Raw genomic sequence first — 24,320 nt, forward strand, 5'->3', positions numbered from 1 at the left:
ATTCAAAATACTTATAGGTCCATGGAATATTAAATACCATTCACTGTGTTCACCTAAGAGTTTAAATGCACCATTTTACAAACACCATTTAATAAAATGCTACGAACGTGTATGCGTGCATTGTAATGACCCCTGCAGATCCGGATTAGAATTGAGCTTTAGTAACCCATGCTTGTAGTAAGAGGCGAAAACGGACCGGGTGATCAGGCTCGCTGACTTGCTTGACACAAGCGTAGATTGATGCTCATGATGTTGATCACAGGACTGACTCGTTTATTATCCAGAACGCCGCCACATAGCTGGAATGCTCTGAGTGTGGCGTTGAACAACTACCAACCACATAGCAACCTGTTTTGCCTAGTTCAACGGGGAAACAAGTTTTAATCTTTAAATCAAATGTTTTTGCTATCAAGCGTCATAATGGATAGTTCTTTTACTTCAAGAAAAAGTGAGTGCGTTTAATATTAAGTACTACAAAATATCTGCTAATCTGAGACAATGTGAGCTTAGTCATTAGTGTTGTACTAATACTATCCACAGTACGAATGTAAATGGTCGTAGAAACCACGCACAATGTTTAAACATGTGAACATATACAAGAAAACAATTGACCTGGTTTCTCGTAGCCAAAATGTGCATAATCACCCTCTGAGTAACACGGATGTATTCCACTCGGTGGTCTCTACAAGCTGTAAAGGACTTAAAGACGTAGTGCTTTATACATTTTCTGTGCCGGATGTATAATGGCGTTTTGTGCTATGAAACGATGACGCAATCAAAGAAATGCTTGATTATTTATTGACAATTTAGTGTACACAAGTGTAGAGGTCAGGGCTGCCCTTGGGCTTCGATTACCTACTTCCCGATAATCTGAAACAATAAATATGATTACGAATAGTTATTGTTTTACTGTAGTCAACAGCAGGGGATAGATCCCTTTGTTTGGTGATTAACGCTGCACTCAGCAACATCCCAGATACATGGAGGTGGGCTGTCAATAAACGAGTCAGCCCTGTGATCAACACGATGAACATTGATCTACGCACATTGGGATACGATGGCATGTCAGCGAACCTGATCACCCGATCCCGTTAGTAGCCTCTTACGACAAGCATGGATTACTGAAGATCATTTCAGTAGGAAACTCCACATACAGTACACTGACTCCAAAACCGATTGGTCCTTGTCTCAAAGTCTAGCGGGGGGCGATGAGGTAGCCTAGTGGTTAAAGCGTTCGTTCGTCACGCCGATGATCCGGGTTCGATTCCCATCACAGGTACAGTTTGTGAACCCGATTTCTCATGTCCCCCGCTGTGATATTGCTCGAACATTGCTGAAAGCGGCGTAAAACTAAGGTCGCTCACTCAATGGGTTACGCAGGGTACAACCAAGGTACATGGATTTTGGTTTGGCTTGGCCACTGGTGCAAAACCACTCTCCTCTCTTGATATTAGTGATCTCGTGGTGTCTGAAGTACTCACTAGATTCCTACAAGTGGCACAGGTAGGGCATATGTCGCACGGCGTAGCGTCGTGAAGGACCGAAGACAGGTAGAACACTAGCCGGTGATTCACTGCGTAAACATACGATAAGACAGTAAGACAGTATGGTGGATTTGACCAAAGATGCATTCTGGTAGAGTTTAAAATCGGCTTTTACTGACCGGTCTAAAATAAACAAACGTCGAAAATGACGTCGGGAACATCTGTCACAGCTTCTGAATCCACGATCACTGTCACATTGTCCCATAAAATCAAACAGGAGGCTATCGGCAAGCAGTAGTCTAATCTTGGTTGTGTACACAAACAAGTAAATAATCTACTCGTTACATAAAAAAACTTGTTGATTGTGATAAGCAGCCTCTGTCACAGAGAAAGCTCAATGTCTGGTTTATTGGTCTGCCTGCCTGTCTGCTAAAGACACTATGCAATACACAGCTTCAGTCATCGACAACAAAACGCCAATAAACAAAATGGCTTATGACCCGTGCACCCGAGTCTGCCACATTATGTGATTTGGCAGGTGTGATACTTGTACACATGATTCTGTGAGTTTTGCCAAATGTCAGGATTCGCGATCCTAGTGGTCAAATGATCGACTAATATTTTATATAGCAAGTGAAATCAAGTTCTCTATTCTTGGGTGAAATCAAAGTTTTCTTTTGTTGGGTAACGCCACTCACAGCAATATTCCAGCTCTACAGCAAGCCTGACCGTCCGATCACGCAAGTTGCTTCTTATAGTAAAAGTCAGATTTATGGATGTGAACCTTTTTATTGTGGATAACACAACGTTTCGGAGCGCATGCTTGCTTCTTCATCAGGTGATCACGTTGTGTTATCCATAATAAAGACGTCAACATCAATAAATCTGGCTTTTCTTACGTTTTCCCCTACAAAGATCTGCTTCTTACACGACAATGGTGGGTTGCTGAAGACCATTTCTAGCTCCGAACTTCATGGGTCGTGATGCTAAACGTCTAAAAGTCACATCATCATCTTCCCGGGGTGGCAGGGTAGGCTAGTGGTTAAAGCGTTCGCTCGTCACACCGAAGAGCCGGGTTCGATTCCCTACATGGGTACAATGTGTGAAGCCCATTTTCTGCTGCCCCCCGCCGTGATATTGCTAGAATATTGCTAAAAGCTGCGTAAAACTACACTCACTCACTCATCAACTTCCCTCACACATCAATTCTGGACTGTTAAACACAGCTATAATAATAACTTGGTCCATTTCTACAATTACAGTTATTGTCGCTGACGAACATACCAGGATTGTAGTAGTCAAACAGCAGCACTCCTGACTTCTGTGTATTGACCGTCATCCCGACTCTGTTGGCTACCACATCAACGCATGTTTGACTGCTCCCAATCTGGATCACATGACAAAATACCAACTAGACACAAGAGAGACGAATTCCATTGTTCGTCAAGCTTAAACAGCTTTTGTCTACGTGCATAAACACCCTTGTAATGTTGTAACGCTTGATATGACAATACAGCTAGACCCTCTTTCTTCATCCATCAAATGCCATCATACTGCTATTGTAACGGTACAGTTATATGGCGACCTTCTGTAAATAAGGATCTCTGGACCGGACAATCCAGTGATTGGTTTTTGTCACTGATGATTCCCTTCGACGGATATGATGACACGTTATCAATTGCAACCCTGTCCAAAAGTCCGACATATTCTAACCAGGTTTTGAATCCATTCTGACTTGTCTGTCTCTCTCGTAATCATGATTTCAAACAAAACGTGTTCAAAGAAGAATTTATACCAAGTCCATTTTCTGTTATCATTACATACAACGAGAGAAGACCCCGGGAATGTCACAAAAGGGTGTTTTCAACAGCCATATTGTAAAGACATTGTGTTGCACAAGAAAAAACATAATTCGGCTGTGTAATCGTGACAGGGCAGACATGTGATCGACTCACAAGTGGACCTCCCAGAATCACAATACCCCAAGACGACCGCTGTCAGCTAGTTATTTCCCCACGCAACGGAATGGCGACGGTGACGTCAACAGCTGCCACATCATTGTGTCATGACGTGAGCTGATTCAAAGTGACAAGACGACTACAGGTCTACCGACCGTTGTGTGGAATGGCCTTGACCTTTCAGTGTCTCAGGAATCGTCTGCAGTTGCCATCACTACATCGCTGTTTATTGTTACAATGCCATTTTGTGGATATAACATGCGTACTGCAGTGTGCTACAACATACATTTTCCATTTCATCAATAGGTTTTGTTAATCATGTCTTATTGGATGAAACACAATCTGTGTGCTCGTGAGTTTAAGTCAAACGAGCTTGACCACACAATCCTGTTAGTCGCCGCAACCCAGTTCTAACCTACGCAGAAGAGGGATGTATACTGAACAGCCAAAAAGAAAAGAAAAGAAAAGAAAAACACGCAATTTATTTTCGAAAAATATGAAATTTCATAAAAGTAAGCTTTCATGTTAAGGTCTTCTATTTCAAAGCTTGACAAAAAGCCAGAGTTGCGTTACTTTTTCTGTTCAGTATATATTTAGAGACTAGAAGTCTCACCTGTTCGAAGTAGAGGTCCACATTTCCTGACTTGTATTCCTTCTTTTTGAGATTGTAGGTTTCTTTGATGAGTTCGACATCGGGTTCGAAACCCGTAGGAATACCCGCCCGGATAACGGCCATACCACTGGACCCTGCCAGGTTCCAGCTGCAAACAAGATAGAGATGTATAATCCTACAGGGAAATGCTTTGTTTTTATGGACATATAATTCAGTTTTATAGTTTTATGTTATAAATATTTGTACTTTTTGTGTAATCGTAATCGACAGACAGACCGATTCTCACAACCGTCCGGATATAATGATATTTATCATTAACTCGTCTACACACACATATGTTATGCTTTGCTTACGTATGTCTGTTTATGGTTTGACGCCTCACTCATTAATGTTCCAGCTATATGGTGGGATTTTCTAAATGACCCAGCCTGGACCAGATCACTGGACCACTGATCAATATCATGCGCATTGACTCACGTAATGTGTCAACCAAGCCTGCGAGTCTGACCACTCGATCCCGTTAGTCGCCAACTTATGTTTAACAATACTCAAGCAATATAATGTTAATGGTAATATAGTTCAGTGATCGACTTCATGAACTTGTTCCTATGAATTGGGATCCTTTGACGTGATTCGTCTTGTTCTGATTGTTTGTAGTATATCGTCGCACATGTCGTAATAATCCAATCTGGACCATACAACGAGTGATCAAAGGCAGGAGCATCGAACACTTTGCTATTGGCATACGAATACATGTGTCAAAAGGTCCAGCGAGCCTGACCTCCTGATCCCGTTTTACTATCATCGGTTGCCGAAAACAAATCATAATCCGTCTCTTTACGGATTTACCTTGACATGCACCCACTAAGCCAGTGAATTTGAATGTCCCATACAGGTGCGTGACCAATGCCACAAATGTGGTAGACATATGCTGTCTTATAGATATACTATCCAACATGCATGCAACTATCCATAAATATGTTTGTATGATCCAACAAAGTGACAAGTCCATGAAAACATGGCAGGTACTAGTGAAAAGTATCAATATCATTCGTAAAAGTAAGTAATGCACACATTTCGAAAAAAATGGCAGGTACTAGTGAAAAGTATCAATATCATTCGTAAAAGTAAGTGAAAGTAAGTAATGCACACATTTCGAAAAAAATGGCAGGTACTAGTGAAAAGTATCAATATCATTCGTAAAAGTAAGTAAAAGTAAGTAATGCACACATTTCGAAAAAAATGGCAGGTACTAGTGAAAAGTATCAATATCAGTCGGAAAAGTAAGTAAAAGTAAGTTATGCACACATTTCGAAAAACATGAACGGAACAAACATTGTGTAGAAATATACAAAAAAGACATCACCTGGCGCAGATGTGCACTGTTATTGACTGCACACTTTGTTTGATTACAGTGGCGATTAGTTCAAATGCCGAATTGCCTTCAGGTATTTCAACATTGTAGAATACTGCCACCTGTAATATTAGGTTATACAAGAATGCATATCGGGGAAATCTGCGTTGTGTTTATACAGATATTGAGATGATATACGTGTTATCAGTTGCATCTGAATTTCACAGCATACAGTTTGCTCTTATACGAATATGTCAGCGCTGAAATCGTAAAATATGATTTTATTGTTGGCTATTTAACACCACACCCAGTAATATTCCATATAAATAGCTGAGGTCTGTAAAATGGTGTCCGGACTTGATAATTCAGTGATCAACAGCATGAGCATCAACCTGGGATACGATGACACGTGTCAACCAAGTCGATCCCGTTAGTCGCCTCCTACGACATGATGGGTTGCTTTAGACCAACTACAATCTGGGTCTTCACGGGTGTCATGTGAAGTAATATGCCAGTGTATGGCTTTAAAGAAAATATTCATTTAATTTTCATTCATTTAATTCAACTATTTTATTCAACCTTTAATAACATAAACATCACAGCCATTCTTACACTCCTTTGGATTTCTTATTATCAACTGCATCTAATCACATTAGTGAAAGTAAACCTTAATCCGCATGGAAACTTTTAAAACTCTTGCCCAGGGGATGTTTAAGACACTCATTGCAAATGTGTGTATGATGCATCTTCGAGTGACAACTTCATGGTTTGAAAATATCATGATCATGGTGAAACAGTTACCTCAACAACACCGAGTCCTGAACCAGTTGCTGTTATGTTGACTGAACGACTGTCAAGCGGCAGCTGCATTATGCAAAACATACAAGGTATAATTGGTTTGTAAATCAAAGTTAAACATAAACATAGTTGGTACCGTTTCCGAAGAACTCTTATAATTTTCGCAAGCTTGTGCGCTTTATATACAGTGAATGCTTTTTGCATCTGTTGTAGACGAACAGAAGGCCGAGAATGCTGTGGTGTCGCAATCAGTGCGCAAGGTTACTTCCCTTTGCTGTGCAAGGATCCTCAAAGATTGATCATAGTCTGTTTTCTTGTTATGGGCTTTCATCCCATGTGAAGATGAGACACCGTGATGTAAGATGAAACACTATCACATACGTGGCAAAGCGAAGTGAATCCTGTTTCCATCCTTTACCTCAACTTCGTGAAGGACATCCTTGTTGGTGTCATCAATCTGAAAGCTCTTGCTGAAGCCAGTAGTGGCTATAGTTGTTGCGATGTTGAGCTGGCTTGGCGTGGACTGGGCCTTGTGTAATGCAGTGTGGAATTCAGACAGGGCTTTCAACGCCACAACGGTGTCCTGCAATTTGAGCATGTACAACCATTATACACACTTCCTACAAGGGCGGCCTGAACATACCTTGTCTCGATCGGTGACGTGTAATTTCAGAGAGAAAGATAAAAATGTTTTCCTGTATGTGCATAATAATTTACTTAAATGGTTCTCTCGCCTTATCATGATTAGCGTCCTACAATAACAGCCACCTAAATTCTAAGGCCAGTGTTCGAGTCATCCGTTGTACGGATGATGGTTATCTCTTATCTCTTTGTCCTGTATTTTTTCTGCTTTACATCGCTCCATTTGTAGACTCTTTGTCTGGCCCTTTACGCTGACGATCCGGAAAATTCACGGAGGTGATATTGATGGAATATTGCATCCACACCAACACATTTGCTACAGACACCAGTGTAAAGTATTAAAAAAGCATCACCTCAAGAAATTCCGTATCCCCTTGCATTATCAGCCTACATAATATCATACTTGATTACCCACGTGGTCAACATATGGGTAGCTGAATACTGATATCGTGCATAAACCTTCAAGTGGTCGACAAAATGCAGTTGTGTTATATCCGTCTCTTTGTTATACGCGTGCCCGTGATAAACGTAGTTTAACGCCATGTTATCTGGTAACCTGACTCTGACCTGTGTTGATGTGAAACCACCATTGGGGTTCCTCTGCTGGACAATCCATTTCATGACCTTGAGCCCCTCTCCGAGTTGCCCCCGGGCCGTGTAGGTGAGAAGGGCGTAGGCGGAGGTCTCAATGTCGATGGGTCGACTAAATCGCTGTTCCTCCTTCCATGGCTCTCGTATTGGGACAGCGGTAGTCTTACTTGCCGTCCAGTATTTTATTTGACCTTTTCGATTGGGTTGTACAGAAGTTATATGAAAGCATAAGGTTTCAGTGCCCATCCGGTTTCACATATGTTCGCAGATAAAAATGTCTCTTTTTAACATTTGAATGGTTTTGAAAATTACCTATATTACTATGTAGGTGCATAAAAGCTTGGCTTATGATGCAATAATATAATGTTTACATAAATATACGGATTTTGTACGGGTGCGAAAGTCACACAAATGTATACGTTGAAAATAGTCAGCAGCATCAATGACAAATTGTATGCTTTCTGGTTAAGGGCAATAAACGTCCATATGATGGTACCTTGAAAATAACTAAATCTGAAACTGACAGTCCAGTGACTTATCCCGAGGACCCGGAATCTCCAAAGGGAATGGAAAACAACGGAGTGGACACATACATAATCAGTTTTCAATAACTTCAAATTGTCCTTCTGGTGTTTACAAGGAGTTTGGCACACGTGGCAGCCATTCTTTGTTTGGTCACTTAATTTTGTCTTTTGGCTCAGCATTTAGAATGGGAATAACTCAAAACGTAATATGAAACTGACAGTCCAGTGACGTATCCCGAAGACCCGGAATCTCCAAAGGGAATGGAAAACAACGGGGTGGACACATACATAATCAGTTTTCAATAACTTCAAATTGTCCTTCTGGTGTTTACAAGGAGTTTGGCACACGTGGCAGCCATTCCTTGTTTGGTCACTTAATTTTGTCTTTTGGCTCAGCATTTAGAATGGGAATAACTCAAAACGTAATATGAAATATATATTTTATCAAAGTGTTACCATCAGTATGGGCAATGGCGTTCATCTGGTTCACTATTTGGTTGCTGAAACTGGTTCCTGTGACGGTGGACGAGTATGCCGTGAGAGCGAGGGCGTGGGCATGGTTGTCATCAAGGCTGGTGTATTGCAACTGCAGGTAGTGGACAGCTAGCTTAATGGTATCTGCGATGGACCTTTTCGTCTCCTGTAAACAAATTCTTGGAGAGTTAAAACGTTAAAATTCAAATAGTGAGTGTTACTAACTAACATTTACATGAATGTCAATATTAATGTCTCTTGAATTGAAATATCGTGTCTCATACTCACCCTTTCAAAGTTTCTACTAGCTTCCAATGCTACTGTTATATAGGATGTGAGAGCAACTGCTGATTTGGTTCCACCCTGTACAAAAAAGGCCATTGAATGAACACACGTTCTTAAGGTGAACGAGTGAGTGTAGCTTTACGCAGCACAACAAGGTCTCTAAATAATCGAGTCTCGACCAGGCAGTCCAGTGATCAACATCATGAGCATCGATCTGCACAACTGGGAACCGATGACATGCGAGTCAGCGAGTCAGCGAGTCTGACCACCCTATCGCCTCTTACGACATCATGGGTTACTGAAGACCAGTATTCTGACCCGAACCTTCACAAGTCCGTTCTCATGGTAAATATACGTATAGTACGTTGAAATGTAGATTCTGATTACAGTTATTTTATATGGAAATTACCATAGTTGTGAAATTGGACAAGATAGCTTAACGTACAATCTCGATGCTTGATCGTCTTTGCATGTCGAAATATTTAACATAGAAGCGAGTTAGATGCTGTTGATGCAGCTTTGCGAACGAAGATTAAGTTCTATGAGGGTCTTGATTCGGTCAGTGAACCTTGAGTATTTCATGTCTTACACTGACAACACACATTAGCTTTCTACTGATGTAAAGTTGCCCCCCCGAGCATCACCTGCATGTCCTTATGGTAGAGAGTGTGAGGTTCTCGGAAAGATCCGTCACTGGTCTGCTGGCCCATCAGCCAATCCAGTGCACGGATGATGACGTCATCACTCACGAAGGTAAAGGATTTGGCCTCCTTGAACGATTCTATGACAAAGGCTGTCAGCCTGTAAAGTTGAAAAAAAGAAGACAAAATGAAAAGAACAACTCCAAAACATGTGCTTTTGTGTGGTAACATGTATCAGTTGTTCCACCAAAATGGAAGTCTGATCATTGTTGCGAGTAGTCATGATAGTGAGTGAGTTTAGTTTTACGCCGCACTCAGCAATATTCCAGCTATATGGCGGCTGTCTGTAAATAATCGAGTCTGGACCAGACAATCCAGTGATCAATGACATGAGCATCAATCTGCGCAGTTGGGATCTGATGACATTCATCAAGCAAGTAAGCGAGTCTGACCACCCGATCTAGTTAGTCGCCTCTTACGACAAGCATAGTCGCCTTTTATGGCAAGCATGGGTTGCTGATGGCATATTCTACCCCGGGACCTTCACGGATCGAGTAGTCATGATAGCGTACTTTGTGTACATCTGAGGCACCCTCATACTGGTATGACCCCTGTGGACCAGAACTATGAATACGAAATGCCTTTGAGGTAGTGATCAACATTCTACAATGCTATATTTGGTATTACACATTCTTACGTCAGTCCAAACCTAGAACTTTTAGTCTCATGTGAGAACAGAACCTACACACTAAGACGGGGGTATGTCACTCTAAATCACCTACCTAAGTACTAGGAATTGCAGTTTACCTAGAAAGCGTAATCTCAAACATAACACTTGATATTTTCACTTTAGTCGTGAACTCGAGTCACTCGAGTTTCAATGGCCATTTAACAAAAAAATAAGCCCAAACGTGGGGAGGTGGTGCGCACCCCTGCACAGCCCCTTCAGGTTCCGCCTATGACTGATCCAAAAACATTATTCCATCTGACAGTGACCGCTGACGCGGTGACTTCACTCACAAGTGGATTTCACCAAAGACGATCCATGCAATTATTTAAACTCGGGCCCAAAGCAAGATATTTGTAGAAAGATCGATAGGCTGCAAAGCTGTTTTTCATATAGTATTGAGGGCTTTGCTCAACTTTCTTAGCAACAATCGCGTGTAGGTTCGTTTTTTTCCCAATGGTCGGGTCGTCCATGAAACTCGCCTGTGCTGCTCGAAACATTTAGGTGTGACTAATATAGATAATATTACAATGTATTATCTAGTTTATAGTATTTCCCTGTGGCCAAATGTATGGGCCGTTCCACGACCATAAAGAAACTAGTTTATCTGATTGAAACTCCCTCATCTAATGTCGGTAAGCAAACTATAAAGCAAGGGACGCGCGTACAAAACCTTTCCATATCCAAGTCATAAACCTTTATGCCAAGGCTTCATCTACCAGAGTTATAATGATGCGTTGTAGAATTAAACCCAACATCAATCGCTTGAGTACATGTAACACATAACCTATATTTTTCAAACCTGATATTGTGCTCCTAAAATTGTACATACGCTAGTAACATGGTCGAACTTGCAACCTCGCCAAAACTCTCATCTTACGAAGAGTCGCCGTTAAGCTTAGAAACTGCAGCTTAGTTGCTTCACCACAGCATCTCTTAAGTCACTATTCAACTACCAAACTACTTGTACTGACGTGAACAGTGTTACCACTTACCACGTACTTCCGATGGTATCTGTTGTGAAGGTGGAGAAGGATCCGTCATGAAGCTGATATATAAGTTCGTGCTGATACCCTGTGCACATACAATAAGTATAGAATATGAATTATATATATTCAAAAGTGTGAACTTTAGGCGCTGATTTTCCCCATTCCTCCTCGTGACAAATTGTGACATAGAAGACACCCGGCGTCAACACCTCAAGTTCAGACTTGAAACATGGAGGTGCGACTAGCCATCGTTAAATGAAACGATTAAGTTTATTGTCAGATTTCGTTCGAATAGTATTAGTCGACTCTTTTCCATGAATGTGGAAAGGTGTTTGTTGCTTTATCAACTCAAAGATTCTTCTATCAGCATAATAGTCGCGTCTAGGTCCTTAACGATTCTGTTGCAACGTGACACAGCACGGGGCTATTCGCTTATCATTTCTCTATCTATTCTTCTTAGAAGAAATTCTGCACATAGTTCGACGTGGTACTTGAAACGGTGTTTCAAGTGACTGCTTATTCCTGGTTGTTCATGTAGCCATGAACGAAAAGGACTTTTTGGCATTTTTAACTGGAATCGACTGAACTCAATGACCTTACATAGAGCTACAGGTACGCAAGATACTACACGAAGATGCAGTGAAATCCAACTATTGGCTTGTGTTTGTATATACGAAAATAATAATTTGTATTTGTACTTAACGAACTCGATAATAATTGTAAGGGTAATTCCTTTTACATACTGTATGCAAAACACACGTTCAGTCAGTCAGTCTGGAGTTATGTATTCCGCCCAAAGTCACACATACGTGTACTTGCTGGGAACCTATTTTTTGTCTCAGCTAAATTCAGCCTGGCAATACACCCCTAATTTATACTGTACACATACACGCAGTGACCTAAGCGCATACGTTATACCTTGTTCGATATAGCTGACAATCTTGTTTTTGACGGCAGGTGTCATCTGTCCAGTAGCTGTGAGGTACTTTGCTATGTAAATGTCTGGAGACAGCCCGATCATCGTCTGCTCACCACAACCAGAAGGGAATGTCAGTAACTGGCCCAAACCGTGGATACTGGAAGCCAGGATCTCACCTAGGTGGGAACATGTAAACGTGTCAATAATTGAATGAGTTAGGTTTTATGCCGCTTGTAATTATTGTAATATTTATGATAATGGCCATTTGTAAAGCGACTGTCCCCGCGGGTAAGAATGTGTATGCTTAAGGCATTATTACCTTTCCTTTGTGTCTTATCCTACCGGGTACCCATTCACTGCTGGGTGAACGGACTAAACTTATGATCAAACTCACTTACTTAGTATACGTAAGACCACAATATGTTACGTATGCTCGTTGTGGGACGGATCGAATCCGTGCTATTGGCATGAAGAATTGTAGAGTTTTCATGAAGTTTCTTGATGTCCTATTTGCGTTGCTACGACATTAAACAAACCAGGAGTGCCAATTTTGGCCAGTCTCTGACATTTTATTAGTTCAGTCTCGGCAATTACATTTTGCGAAAAGTGAAGATTCTTACATGGAATCCAAGAATGCTAAATTCTGACCATACAATCAACACATGTGACGACAGTCTACTCCATAATGACCTGTGACTAATGCACCTACGTCACCAACTGACGTTGTGTTAACATGCATAAAGTGGCTGTTAAGCTGGGATGTTTCTTACCTGATAATTTGGCTTTGATGTTTACTGATCCTTTCACAACAGTTGCAGGTAAAACGACATCGACAACCGTCGAGACAGATGAAGTGGAGGGCAGGTCGATTACCACTGGGAAATTATAATCCTGGGGTGCTCCTTGTGGCTGTACGTGGACATACAGGTACATGAATTTAGGCTCACTAGTCCAGTATTTATAGATAGCACAATGATTCGGCTGTGGTGTATTGTATGTGATCTGATGAAAGGAAAAGCATGTAGTATTTGCCTTGGACAAAGTGCTAATTGGTCGAATACTTTACGACAGGAAGCTTTCATGCAAAATCATGAAAATCAAATTTTAAATTCTACAACAAAATGGCATATTGTCCGACAAATGAAATGAGTGGTATTAAATCGATATTAGCCAAAATCAGCTTCTTCATATTTGGTGTACACCTGGAAACATTTTTTTTTTTTGCTATTGTTCTCGAATCAGATTTTCAAAATTGAACACAGGACCATCTTGGTAATCGAAATAACATGGTAGTGTTTCCCAAAGGCTGCAAAAATCTCTTTCGTAGTGAGAGATAGAGGATGGATTTGACAGAAGTAATCATAGTGCCGACTGAATGCCTCGTGTTAACGTTTGGTTGAGGTTGTGTAATAGAAAACACGTTCGGTTATTCTCATTCATGTTTCGTCTTAATAATTTCTCACCTTCACTTGTATCTCCTTAATGACCGTATCTCGGTTGCTGCTAAGTAAGCTAATGGCCGTTACTTTCACTGTCACAGTACCAAGTACTGTGAACGATGTAGGCACGTCAAATGACATGCTCTCTCCATGTTTTATCTGAAATAGCGTTGTATTCCTGGATTTCTATCACTGTATTTCAATTACAGACAATTATGTTTGACAACATATCTTATAACCCAGGGAACGTTGTCGATTGGTAACGTCATGGCGCAATGTCGTCACAACGTTAGCATTCCGTCATTTTATAACGTTATGTCACAGGTAATAACAACGTTGAAAATTTACGTGAGGTAAAATTTCTGTAAAAGGTGTTACTCTGAGATTTGTTCTTCACTATTCTGTTACAGCTTCAGAAAACACGTGAGGAAAACAATGTGCAAATTGACGAATACACACTGAAGTTACTTTCTGACTTCTTCACATGTACTGTTCACTGATGGAAAAAGTAGTCAACATTAAGACAACGTACAATACGTTAACATCAAATACCTTCACCTTGTAGCGGCGTTAAAATGACGTACCGCAACGTCAGGTCACAACGTTGTGACAACGTAAATGGAAGTCCACAGGATAACGTTGTGACAACGTGAAATTGTCAGCTGGAAAGTGCATTCAGCTATTCTGTAGCGGAATGCACTAAAACAACAGGTTCCGATTTCCGTTAACACGTCCTCACCTATTTTCTATAATTTTGCAACTGATAGTTTGTAATTACAGATGTGTACCTGGCCATTTCTGTACACATTGTCCTTGCTGACAGAGTTTTCAATGATAAGTGTAACCTGAAAATATACAACAAATACAAATATTGTCCTGTCTTCATTGACTGAAAGATGTTGCTGCCAAACATACATGGTGTTATATTAATAAAATCTTAAAGTTCAATTATGTGCATTTCGAACTGCTATATTTGAAGTGTTATAGTTTAGCTTTAAAAGTAATTTGAAATATTCTGCGAAAACATTCTACACCATTTTAAGATGTCCCGTATCTCATTGCATATTTACGCATACCACTTGATAACGTACTGTCATTCTGATTTTGAAATAGACCAAAACCTTTCAGAGTTCAATGAAGGCCTTAAGAGTCATGAGTACGGGGGAAATGAAACTTACCGGAGTTTCAAATCCCATGTAGTTGTAGACAACAGGTTGGAGAAAGATCTTTTCTCCGGAAATGATATGATCAGGTGTGACTAGTGACACAAAAATCTTTAAAGATGATAGAATCTGAAAACAAAATTATCAGCGACATTTTATGTATTCTTAAGACCAGAGTATTAGCTTGCTCAATAGGTAAGACTTTCTTAACATGCATAAGTAACATGCGTATATATAACTCAAAGAAATACTAAACGACTATTGTGGAACAAAAATCCTGCGGATGACAATCCAAGGAATCAAAGACATTCTTCCCAATGAGTGTGACATGGTTGTTAATTCTATGGCCATTCGTCTGTCTACAATGTCTGTCTTGCGTATCCAACAGATTCTGTGTTTGTGGATATTCAGTGAGATACATTTGTGTGCTATTTTTTTACTTGTGACATATTCATGCAAGTTCTGAAATCTACTACAGGGAACAACGTGTGGAGTTTTTTCCAGTATATTCCGTCTCAGAGATCTCTCTGGGGTATTTTAGATACATAAAGGTAAAGGTACTACTGCCTCACGTCTCACATGACATGTCAATGTACAAGCAGACCAGTACTTGTGCGGAGATCATTCTTAACCTGAGAACTCTATTTTGGAACTAGACTATTATTCCAGTGAGGTGCAGATAGCAAGTCTGGTCTATAATCATTGATTGTGGTGTCCCACATGTTGTGCATTTGTACTGCCACTGATAGCGATGTTTGTACTATTTTGTAAACATACATGATTATATAATGCAATTGTTAATTTTCTCTACAAATTGTTGGTTTCACACACACACACACACACACACACACACACACACACACACACACACACACACACACACACACACTCATGCACAAAGTCAAACCCCCAAGCTTCAGAATATGAGTGAGATAAAGCATACCTCGGCGTACCCTGACGTAATACTAAGTCCATACATTGAGCTCATGGCAAAGGCACTCGCCACCCATGTAGTCACTGTGCCCCCCAGTTGGACGGAAATATCCACACTGCCCGTCGACCTGGAACAAAAACATACATACATACATACATACATACATACATACATACATACATACATACATACATACATACATACATACATACATACATACATACATACACTGTCAGATAGTGATGATTTCAGTTGTTCCCACCTAAAAGGCCGACGTCATTTGCGCCAGTTATTTACGATAGTTCAGAAAGATATTCACTTAGATTCATCACAAAGTACTAAAATTATTTAAATTATTTAAAGACTAACCCTAGAGTGGCATTGGTCCAGAGCAGGGTATCCACGAAGTTAGTCCGTCCCCTTGACCTGCTCAAGAGGACATCCCCAGTGCTCGATGTTGGAAATCCAGGCTGACCGTGCGAAGGTGTAGTTGCTGGCTGTCCAGGCAAAGCTGTTGGCACACCATAAATGATGCCTGCCACGGGAATACCAACTGATGGTAGGCCACGTTGTTCAATAGATGGGGATAGAGTTGGGAAAGCGCTAGAAGTTTCTGCTTTAAGTCCTTTCCAAAGAAAGATAATATGAAGATGTTAATTATAAACTGATTCTGATAAAAACAAATATTCCTTACAGTTTCATTTTGTTTTTTGTTAATTTGGTTGTCGCATGAAAATGATCTGTCTGAACTGTCTGTCTCATTGCTGATTCACAGACCCAGATTTTATTCTTTTAGTTAAATGTTGTATGTTTACAAACAGGCGATGAGCTGTTGGAAAATGACGCCGTTCATATTTCGATACACGAATTACTTTGCGCTAGAAACAACAACACTACACATGATATCTGTATTATCATTTCGACAAGAACAAAATACGGATACGTTTAGTTTGACTGCATACACTGTACAATGTCGTAATTGAATAATCAGTCATGTAACGACTGGTGGACGTGATTGTCACAAGGAAAGTATTTTGCTGGAGAACGTTCAGTGAAATGTAAAAGAACAGGCAATCTTAAATGATAACATATTTCTATGGTTGTATAGTTGTCAGTTTAGTTTATACCTTGGCGATATCAGATCCGATGTGATGAACAAAGTATGTTTAAACAACTGCATGGTATTCAGTAATCAACCCTAAAGAACCCTGTCTTACACACCGTTGTGTATGCAACGTTCATTTCATTAGTATAGATATTGATGCTCATGAGATCGACCATTCGTCTGTTCCTCTCATGACAGTTAGGATGTTCGATTTGGAATGCACTGATGGGTGTACAACTCACAGTGGTCGCAAGATATGAGGACAACCATTCTACTCGTAACGGGCTCTGGGGGACGAATGCTGACATGGGCGGTATTGGAAAACAGGTAAGGACAAGGCCAGGTATTTATAGGCGTTGTACCATGTGTTAGTTTAAACGCTGTACATTTCATCTCACCTGTGAAAGATTCACAGTTCTTTCCGGTGTTGGCCCTAGAGCAAAGGCAGTTGTACCCGAATGACGTCATCTGACAGGTACCGCCGTTTTGACAAGGTCGAGAATAACAGTCTGAACAAAAAATACCAATGCATGTGTTGATATATTGTAAAGAGAAAATGAGTATATCTATTGATATGTTCAACTAAGATATATACAGACCAAACCCCTTCCCCACAAGAAGAATACAAGAAAATTATTGTAATAATATGTCGATTGCCCTTTGCCTTAGACAGACTACTGTAGGTATGATATAAACAAAACGTCTTGTTTCGCTGGACTGGAACAAGATTTGTCTACAATTCTTTCCTAAATGTATTGGTTGGTTTCACATGACATACTTTTGTTAATTGGTTCTCATACGTCCCAATTTAATTCTTGATTCACTTAAATTCCAGAAACTCCTAGCCATTTTCTTACAAGGAATTTGAAAAAATACACAATCTCTGCTAAGGATGGAAAAATGGAAAAATTCTAAAAAATCGAAAAACTCAAAATTAAAACTGCCTCGTTTGTAGCATAGACGAGATGTTTACGGTGGAATTCGTTTACCTGTCACCAGCTGACAGTGGTCGCCCGCAATATATTGGGGACATTGGCATCTATGCCCTGACGGCAGCACGACGCACGTTCCATTATTCTGACAGGGCTGATGAAAACACTCTGGAATTACCAGATAACAAACGGATGAAGCCTGTGGTTATCAAAGTATATTTTGAAACACGTTTGTTTCATTAATATTTCATTCACGTTAATGTCATCTGACAACCTGACATTATTTCGATCAAATTTGTGATTAAAGGTTTGAGAAACTGTATATTTCATATTCGTTTTAAGCCGAAACATTATACAAGCATCAGTGTGACCTTGACGAGGCCACGGGGGCGTGTGTCGCCTAGAAACAGTGTTAGAAACTTTAGGCATATTGATGTAAAAACCCTACCCTAGTACTATATAAAAAGAAAGGAATGTAACGACAACACCACTCCCTCCTCAATCAAAGTTAGATTTTACCACGTAATATATTTTTAAGCCATCACCGAGGCAACGGATCGAAAGCTAAATGATTCCTCACAAAATGAGCTACAAATGGTCACAATCAGATCATTATTTCAAACGTTATACGCCACGAATCTCCGACTACAGCTACCTCCACAATTCTACGACAAGATCAGGGATCACCCTAGACAGCGAAACCTCACCTTTTACATTCGTTTATCTATTCAGCCATAGTCACAGGGCTCGGGCTAGATTCGATAGGCAGCAGCATTCCGCGAGTCTAAAAACGTATTGCAATATCTACAAATTATTTCCTCGACAATCATTTGCCGGCCATAGAATTCCCTGACATTCAAGTGACCTGAGCAGTAAAATAGTAAGAATGAAGTTAAATATAATTTCATGAAAATGAATTAATTTCAAATTAATTTCAAATATATTTTTTAAAACCTCTAAAATTATTCGTACCAATTTACTGTTCATCCAAACGAGAAGGAATATTGCAAAGTTCATATTTATGGACCATTTGTAAACTGACAAAAGCTTACGGTAAAATTGCAGTCTGTTTGAGTCAGAAACGGGCGGATGAATTGCAAATTGTATCATTATATAAAATTGCCACATAAATATAAATAGTACACGTCTATGATTTACTAATACTGAACAGCTTTCTGATATTTGAACATTTTCCGGACTCCACCAAAACAGTTGTTTAAGAAACTATCATCACTGAAGACGCAAAAGTGAAACTACAGGTACGGAAGAGTCAGTCAGGGCAGGGGACATCTCAAAATCTGTTCCAGGAGACCTGGCACTTCTTCGTTTGTCGTAGTGTCACAGTCACGACTTAAAGGGATGACAAGTGGTGCTACAGTTGCCTGTTGTAAGCCATCCCGAGACCAGTCACCTTATTCAATGACATTAGCTGCTGGGCATTAGTAAGTGATAAACAGTTTTTTGTACAATGATAAAATTTGCAATTCATCAGTCCGTTTCTGACTCAAACGGACAGTAGTAAGTTTGCGCGGATGTGCTAAGCTCACTTGAATGCTTTTCTAACACTGTTTCTACGCGAGACAGTCCCCTGAGGAAGAGCTACAGTGAATTGACATAACAATGGATTTGATTGGCTCCATCTAGGACCACACACAGTGCTTGGCGGAAACAATTTCAACTGTGAGACATCACGAACGCACCTGTAATAGTTTCACAGTTATCCCCTTCAATGTACTGGTTACAGTGGCAGGTGTGACCCGACGAAGTCACGTGGCAGGTTCCACCATGTTGGCAGGGCATTGTGAAGCATTCTAGCAGAAAGGACAATGTCATGTAAACTGTCTATGAGAGAGAGAGAGAGAGAGAGAGAGAGAGAGAGAGAGAGAGAGAGAGAGAGAGAGAGAGAGAGAGAGAGAGAGAGAGAGAGAGAGAGAGAGAGAGAGAGAGAGAGAGAGAGAGAGAGATTATAATTCTGGTGTAGTCCTCCAGTTTCATAAACTTGCACACACCACCTTTATTATAGGAAATGTGACTTTATTGATTTGGTAGAGTAGTTGTGCAATTTCACCTGTCACATGTTCACAATTCGCTCCAGTGATGAGTTGAGGGCATGTGCAGGAGTACCAGGGGTCATAGTTCAAGTGGTGACATGTACCGCCATGTTGACAAGGGATGAGGCGACACCCTGAAAGACACAGCTACTCATTAATGACGATCATATACCTTTATATATGCACATATCACATTATATGAGTCACTGAAATGTGTGTGTGAGAGAGAGAGACAGAGAGAGACAGACAGACAGAGAGAGAGAGAGAGAGAGAAAAAAAACCGTGTTGAATATACACCTACCCATGAAGCTTTCACAGTTCTTGCCTGTGACGTCAATGGGACAGTGACAGTTGTAACCAGGGAGTCTATCACTGCATGTGCCTCCATGGATACAAGGGCTGAAGTTGCATTCGTTGATATCTAAGACAGACGTAATATTTTGAAGAATAAAATACGAAAACTATACAACAAAAATGACAATGGAGTAAATCCTATTCAGCATAAACAAATTGGAGAAATTGCGTATTTCTAATTCAAAATAACGTGGTGTACTTTATTAAATTGCCTTACGCATATATTACGGTCAGAACAACAACAACAACAACAAAAGACAAGAACACAATGAAGCAGACTAATTCATCATTTTGTGAGTATAATAGTTATTGTATTTATATTCACTGAATATGTGTATAAGTCATAATGGCAAGTGATGACAAGTTACACGTTGTAACATTTGGTAACAATATTTAGATTTTACGCTTAATGAAACGAACCTGCTTGGCGAACCAAAATCTGTAGGCCCTCATGCTGAAATAATAGTCCACAAACACACATTGATTGAAACTGATAATGTGTTTTATTTTTATATCCTGACAAAATCGTTATAACGAGGAGCATAGTTTGACTTTAATTTTAAGCATCAATATATTTTTTACCTCCGGTCAAAAACCAAGCCATTGCAATTTGTATCTCAGGTTTGCCACCTAATTACATGTACGACAATGTTATGGAAATGGCTGTAGAACTCTCATACCGTCAGCATATCATCCATGTTTCTGTCATCCGGAGTACCATCATCATCTTCCAGCAATTTGTTGGTATACTTTATGAAATGCAGAGTTCAGTTAAAGCATAAGAGGTTCTACATATTTTCTGGATTTAATACAAATGTTATCAGTAATTTCAGAGGTTGCCGCAGAATTATTGGCGAGAACAGCACAGACAGCCAAAGATCAGGATTGGAATGATCGTAACCGAAGGAATCAATTACCTAACACAAACAAAGGGTATTGAATCATATAATTTTGCTTGCTTCAAGTTATTGCTTTTAGAATTAATTCCTCTAAGAAAATTGTCATAAAACGATTTAATCTAAAAATGTCAGTATTCGTTTATATCAAAATATAAATGGAAAGGGGATTATCTCACAAGTAATAAATTGAGGTTCCAGAATTCTAAATGGAATACGCTTTTATATTTTTAGTTACCAACTTACTCTTGATCGTGTCATTTCGTTACTATTGCCTAAGATGAGAACACTCTTGTCGACAGCTGTGATGTAAACTGTCGCTCCAGCAGGGCCGTTGGCATGGATGTTGACGGTGTCCCCGGGATGGGTCTGACTTTTGTTGAACTCTACCTTCAACTGAGTGAAAGGTGAATTGATGGTGACAGAGTAAGATAGCTGAACGTCACTTTAAATGATGGGGTTTTTGGATCATTATCGCTGTACATGTTAGGCCACGTTATTCCTCGACATGTCATTTTGATGTGCAGATGATAGCCAAGCAGAGCTATAGACCCGACAGAGGTCCTGTCAAATCTGTGGCACTGCACTCCAATACTGTGAATTAACTATTTGTCGACAAGGCGAATATCTGTCCCGCAGCTATCCCACAATATTTGTTAATTAAATCTCAATAAAGCGAATCCCTGTCTCATTATTATCCGACAATATCACTAAATCCCGATAAAGCGAATACTTGTGTCATTCGTATATCACGCTATCACTTCCCTAAATCCGAACAACGCTAATACCTGTGTCATTCGTATCCGACAATATCGCTTCATTAAATCCTGACAACGCAAACACCTGTGCAATTCGTATACCACACTATTATTTCATTAGATCTTGATAACGCAAACACCTGTGTCATTCGTATCCAACACTATCACTTCACTAATTCCTGACAAAGCGAAAACATGTGTCATTCGTATACTACACTATGACCACACAAAATCAGTTTGGATGCTGTGCCATTTTTGGGCACGACAAGATATATGGTAATGGGCTGAGTTCAGGATTCAAAGTGAAATCTGAATCATGACGTTCTTCATCTGCGTTTGACATATTTGCCTCCTATTTCGAATAAACAAAGGGAGCTGAATTGAATATACCAGCCTTGTTTTTGGGAGAGTTCCCTACGTCAAATGACGTTATGTCTCCTATAGCCTTTCCGTCGTCGAGAAAGTAGTAGACGATGACGTGGGCTCTGGGAAACATCAGCTGCGTTACAGGAATCGCCATAGTCGCCATGCTCCTGTTATTACTATGAAATACCCCATCCTCCACAGGTTCGTCTCGGACGAAGATCTGAGAAAACATTCGCGACGTTCACGTTTGTTTTGCTATTCCCTGACAACAACATCTTCCATCAAAGTATCATTCTCCTCATTCGACAATATTCAAAACGGGTTATATCATATCTATAATATATGTAAATCTAATTGCCCAAGGGTATAATATTCTACTTGATATATAACAGTAAAAACCTTAACTGTAATATGCAGAGGGTATAAAATTCTGCTTAATATAAATTATAAGACTCAAAGCCCTTCAGTCTAGTATACAGGCATAACTCTGGTTTCACAGAATATAGAACATCATGGCAAGAGAAAAAGAAACCTCTATTATGTGTCCATATTTGAATGTGCAAAAGGCAAAATAATACGGAGACGTATATGAATGAATCAATGGTGGCAACAGGGGAGCGGATCCATTCTATTAATGGAGAGAATCCATTTTAACCTAATTATCTTCAACTATATCAGTATAGGAGTTGAATACCAAAACACAGAAGAATACCGTTATTGATTTATATGTATTTATGTATGAACTGGTTAGACTTGTCATCAAGCGTGTTTTTATCGTTATACAAAAGAGCGGCCTGTTCACTACATAAGAGAAATTATGTAAAATGGATGGAAATTGCTGTTTGTTATGAATCAGAATGTTTTGAATCTGAAACAATATTATAATTGGTTTCACTCACCTGGTAACGTAGGTCAGGCATGGGCTTGTTTGAAAGAACGGTCAGACTCAGGAGCGTTCCAGCCTAAATGCAGAACAGGGTTTATTGATAGGAGATATATGGATATGATTAAACTTCACAAAAACAAGTGCACATAAATGTTAAGAAACTCACACGACTTCGAATCTACAGTTGGGTCTCACTCCTTATGTACATAAACCTACACATTCTCTACCTGTACTTCGTTCATGACAGGAAGGATTTCCAAGAAGTTGTTCAAAGGAGACATGAAGGATTGAGGTTTAAGACTTTCTACCAGCCCAAGGTATTCCACCTGAAGATGTAGAAACAATGATGGTTTAATTCAGAAACTTCCCTTATATGTGACTGACCTCGAGGTATTAAACATCGTGGAAGTATTTGAAAAACACGATTTATGGATGTCAAACTCTGCATTCTGAATAATAAGAAGTTTCGTAGTGTACATTTGCTTCTTCATCAGGTGAATGGTAGGGAATGCACGGGTGTACTTAAGATGAATGAACTAGAATACACCACTCCGAAAAGTCATGTGATTCACAATAAAGAAGCTGATATCAAGAAAACTTGGAAAGTAAATTACATATATTAAATAGATGGAAAGGAAAATAATCTACTGTTCTGGCTCCAACACCCACGTGTCTTCTCGTATTCATATTAATGTGCACACATTGATGCTATTGTCTGATCGTGGAATGGACTATACGAATCTTACTTGTTTGTAACCGTGGCTCTTACCTCCAGAAACACAGAGTTTGTACCAATAGGGATATCTACTACGTGGTCATCAGTGCCACTTGCTGCGGGAGTAAAGGACATCTTTGTTGAATCTTTGTTAGTATGAATAGTAAGCTGTGCTTTTTGGTCTTGAGACTTCAGAGGGCTTCCATCGGGCTGTGTGATCGTTGTCTGAGACACAAAATCATTTATTTGAATGTTTGAATGATCTAGTAAACTACGGCTGTTACGAACTCATCGATCAAGATTACCGTAGTATGTAAATCATGTAGCCCGGAACCAAACACAAGTGTGTCCCCCCTCCCCCTCACACACACGTATGTACCCCCTCACACTTTCTAAAAAAGCTGCATCCGCCACTGTAACCGTAGTATGTAAAGCATGTGTCCGGAAAACAAAAACACGTGTGTCCCCCCTCCCCCTCACACACACACGCACGCACACACACATATGTGAGTTCGGTACAAGCATGTTCGTCATAAGAGAAGAAGAGCCAAATTGGTGTAAGTTCAGTAACCTGAAATATGAACGGCAAGCCAGGTTTGTAGTACTTGTGTGGCGTGGTGAGTTTCAAGATAACCGGCGTTTCATAGAGTGTGATGGACCCGGAACCATTCATTGTGATCCCTGACTCCTCCACATAAGCGTCGATAATCAGTGAGTCAGAT

At 40.0% G+C, this 24,320-nt stretch overlaps 1 protein-coding gene across 1 annotated transcript; it reads right to left on the bottom strand.

Annotated features, from left to right (window-relative positions):
• Positions 1 to 855: 855 nt before the first annotated feature.
• On the bottom strand, positions 856 to 23,164 carry LOC137278862 (CD109 antigen-like). The gene is made up of 29 exons (XM_067811365.1): positions 23,111 to 23,164; positions 22,897 to 22,959; positions 22,026 to 22,217; positions 21,120 to 21,269; positions 20,658 to 20,726; positions 20,398 to 20,431; positions 19,925 to 20,044; positions 19,641 to 19,757; positions 17,630 to 17,740; positions 17,039 to 17,149; positions 15,905 to 16,046; positions 15,545 to 15,662; positions 14,617 to 14,730; positions 14,227 to 14,283; positions 13,463 to 13,597; positions 12,770 to 12,908; positions 11,999 to 12,175; positions 11,087 to 11,165; positions 9,368 to 9,524; positions 8,727 to 8,801; positions 8,421 to 8,604; positions 7,417 to 7,631; positions 6,626 to 6,790; positions 6,211 to 6,273; positions 5,422 to 5,531; positions 4,056 to 4,203; positions 2,769 to 2,871; positions 1,482 to 1,573; positions 856 to 870 (listed from the first exon to the last, which is right to left on the bottom strand). The coding sequence occupies exons 1-29, from the start codon at positions 23,162 to 23,164 to the stop codon at positions 856 to 858; spliced, it is 3,309 nt and encodes a 1,102-aa protein (XP_067667466.1).
• Positions 23,165 to 24,320: the final 1,156 nt, after the last annotated feature.

This window comes from Haliotis asinina, chromosome 3, assembly GCF_037392515.1.
Source record: "Haliotis asinina isolate JCU_RB_2024 chromosome 3, JCU_Hal_asi_v2, whole genome shotgun sequence".
Lineage (NCBI taxonomy): Eukaryota > Metazoa > Mollusca > Gastropoda > Lepetellida > Haliotidae > Haliotis > Haliotis asinina.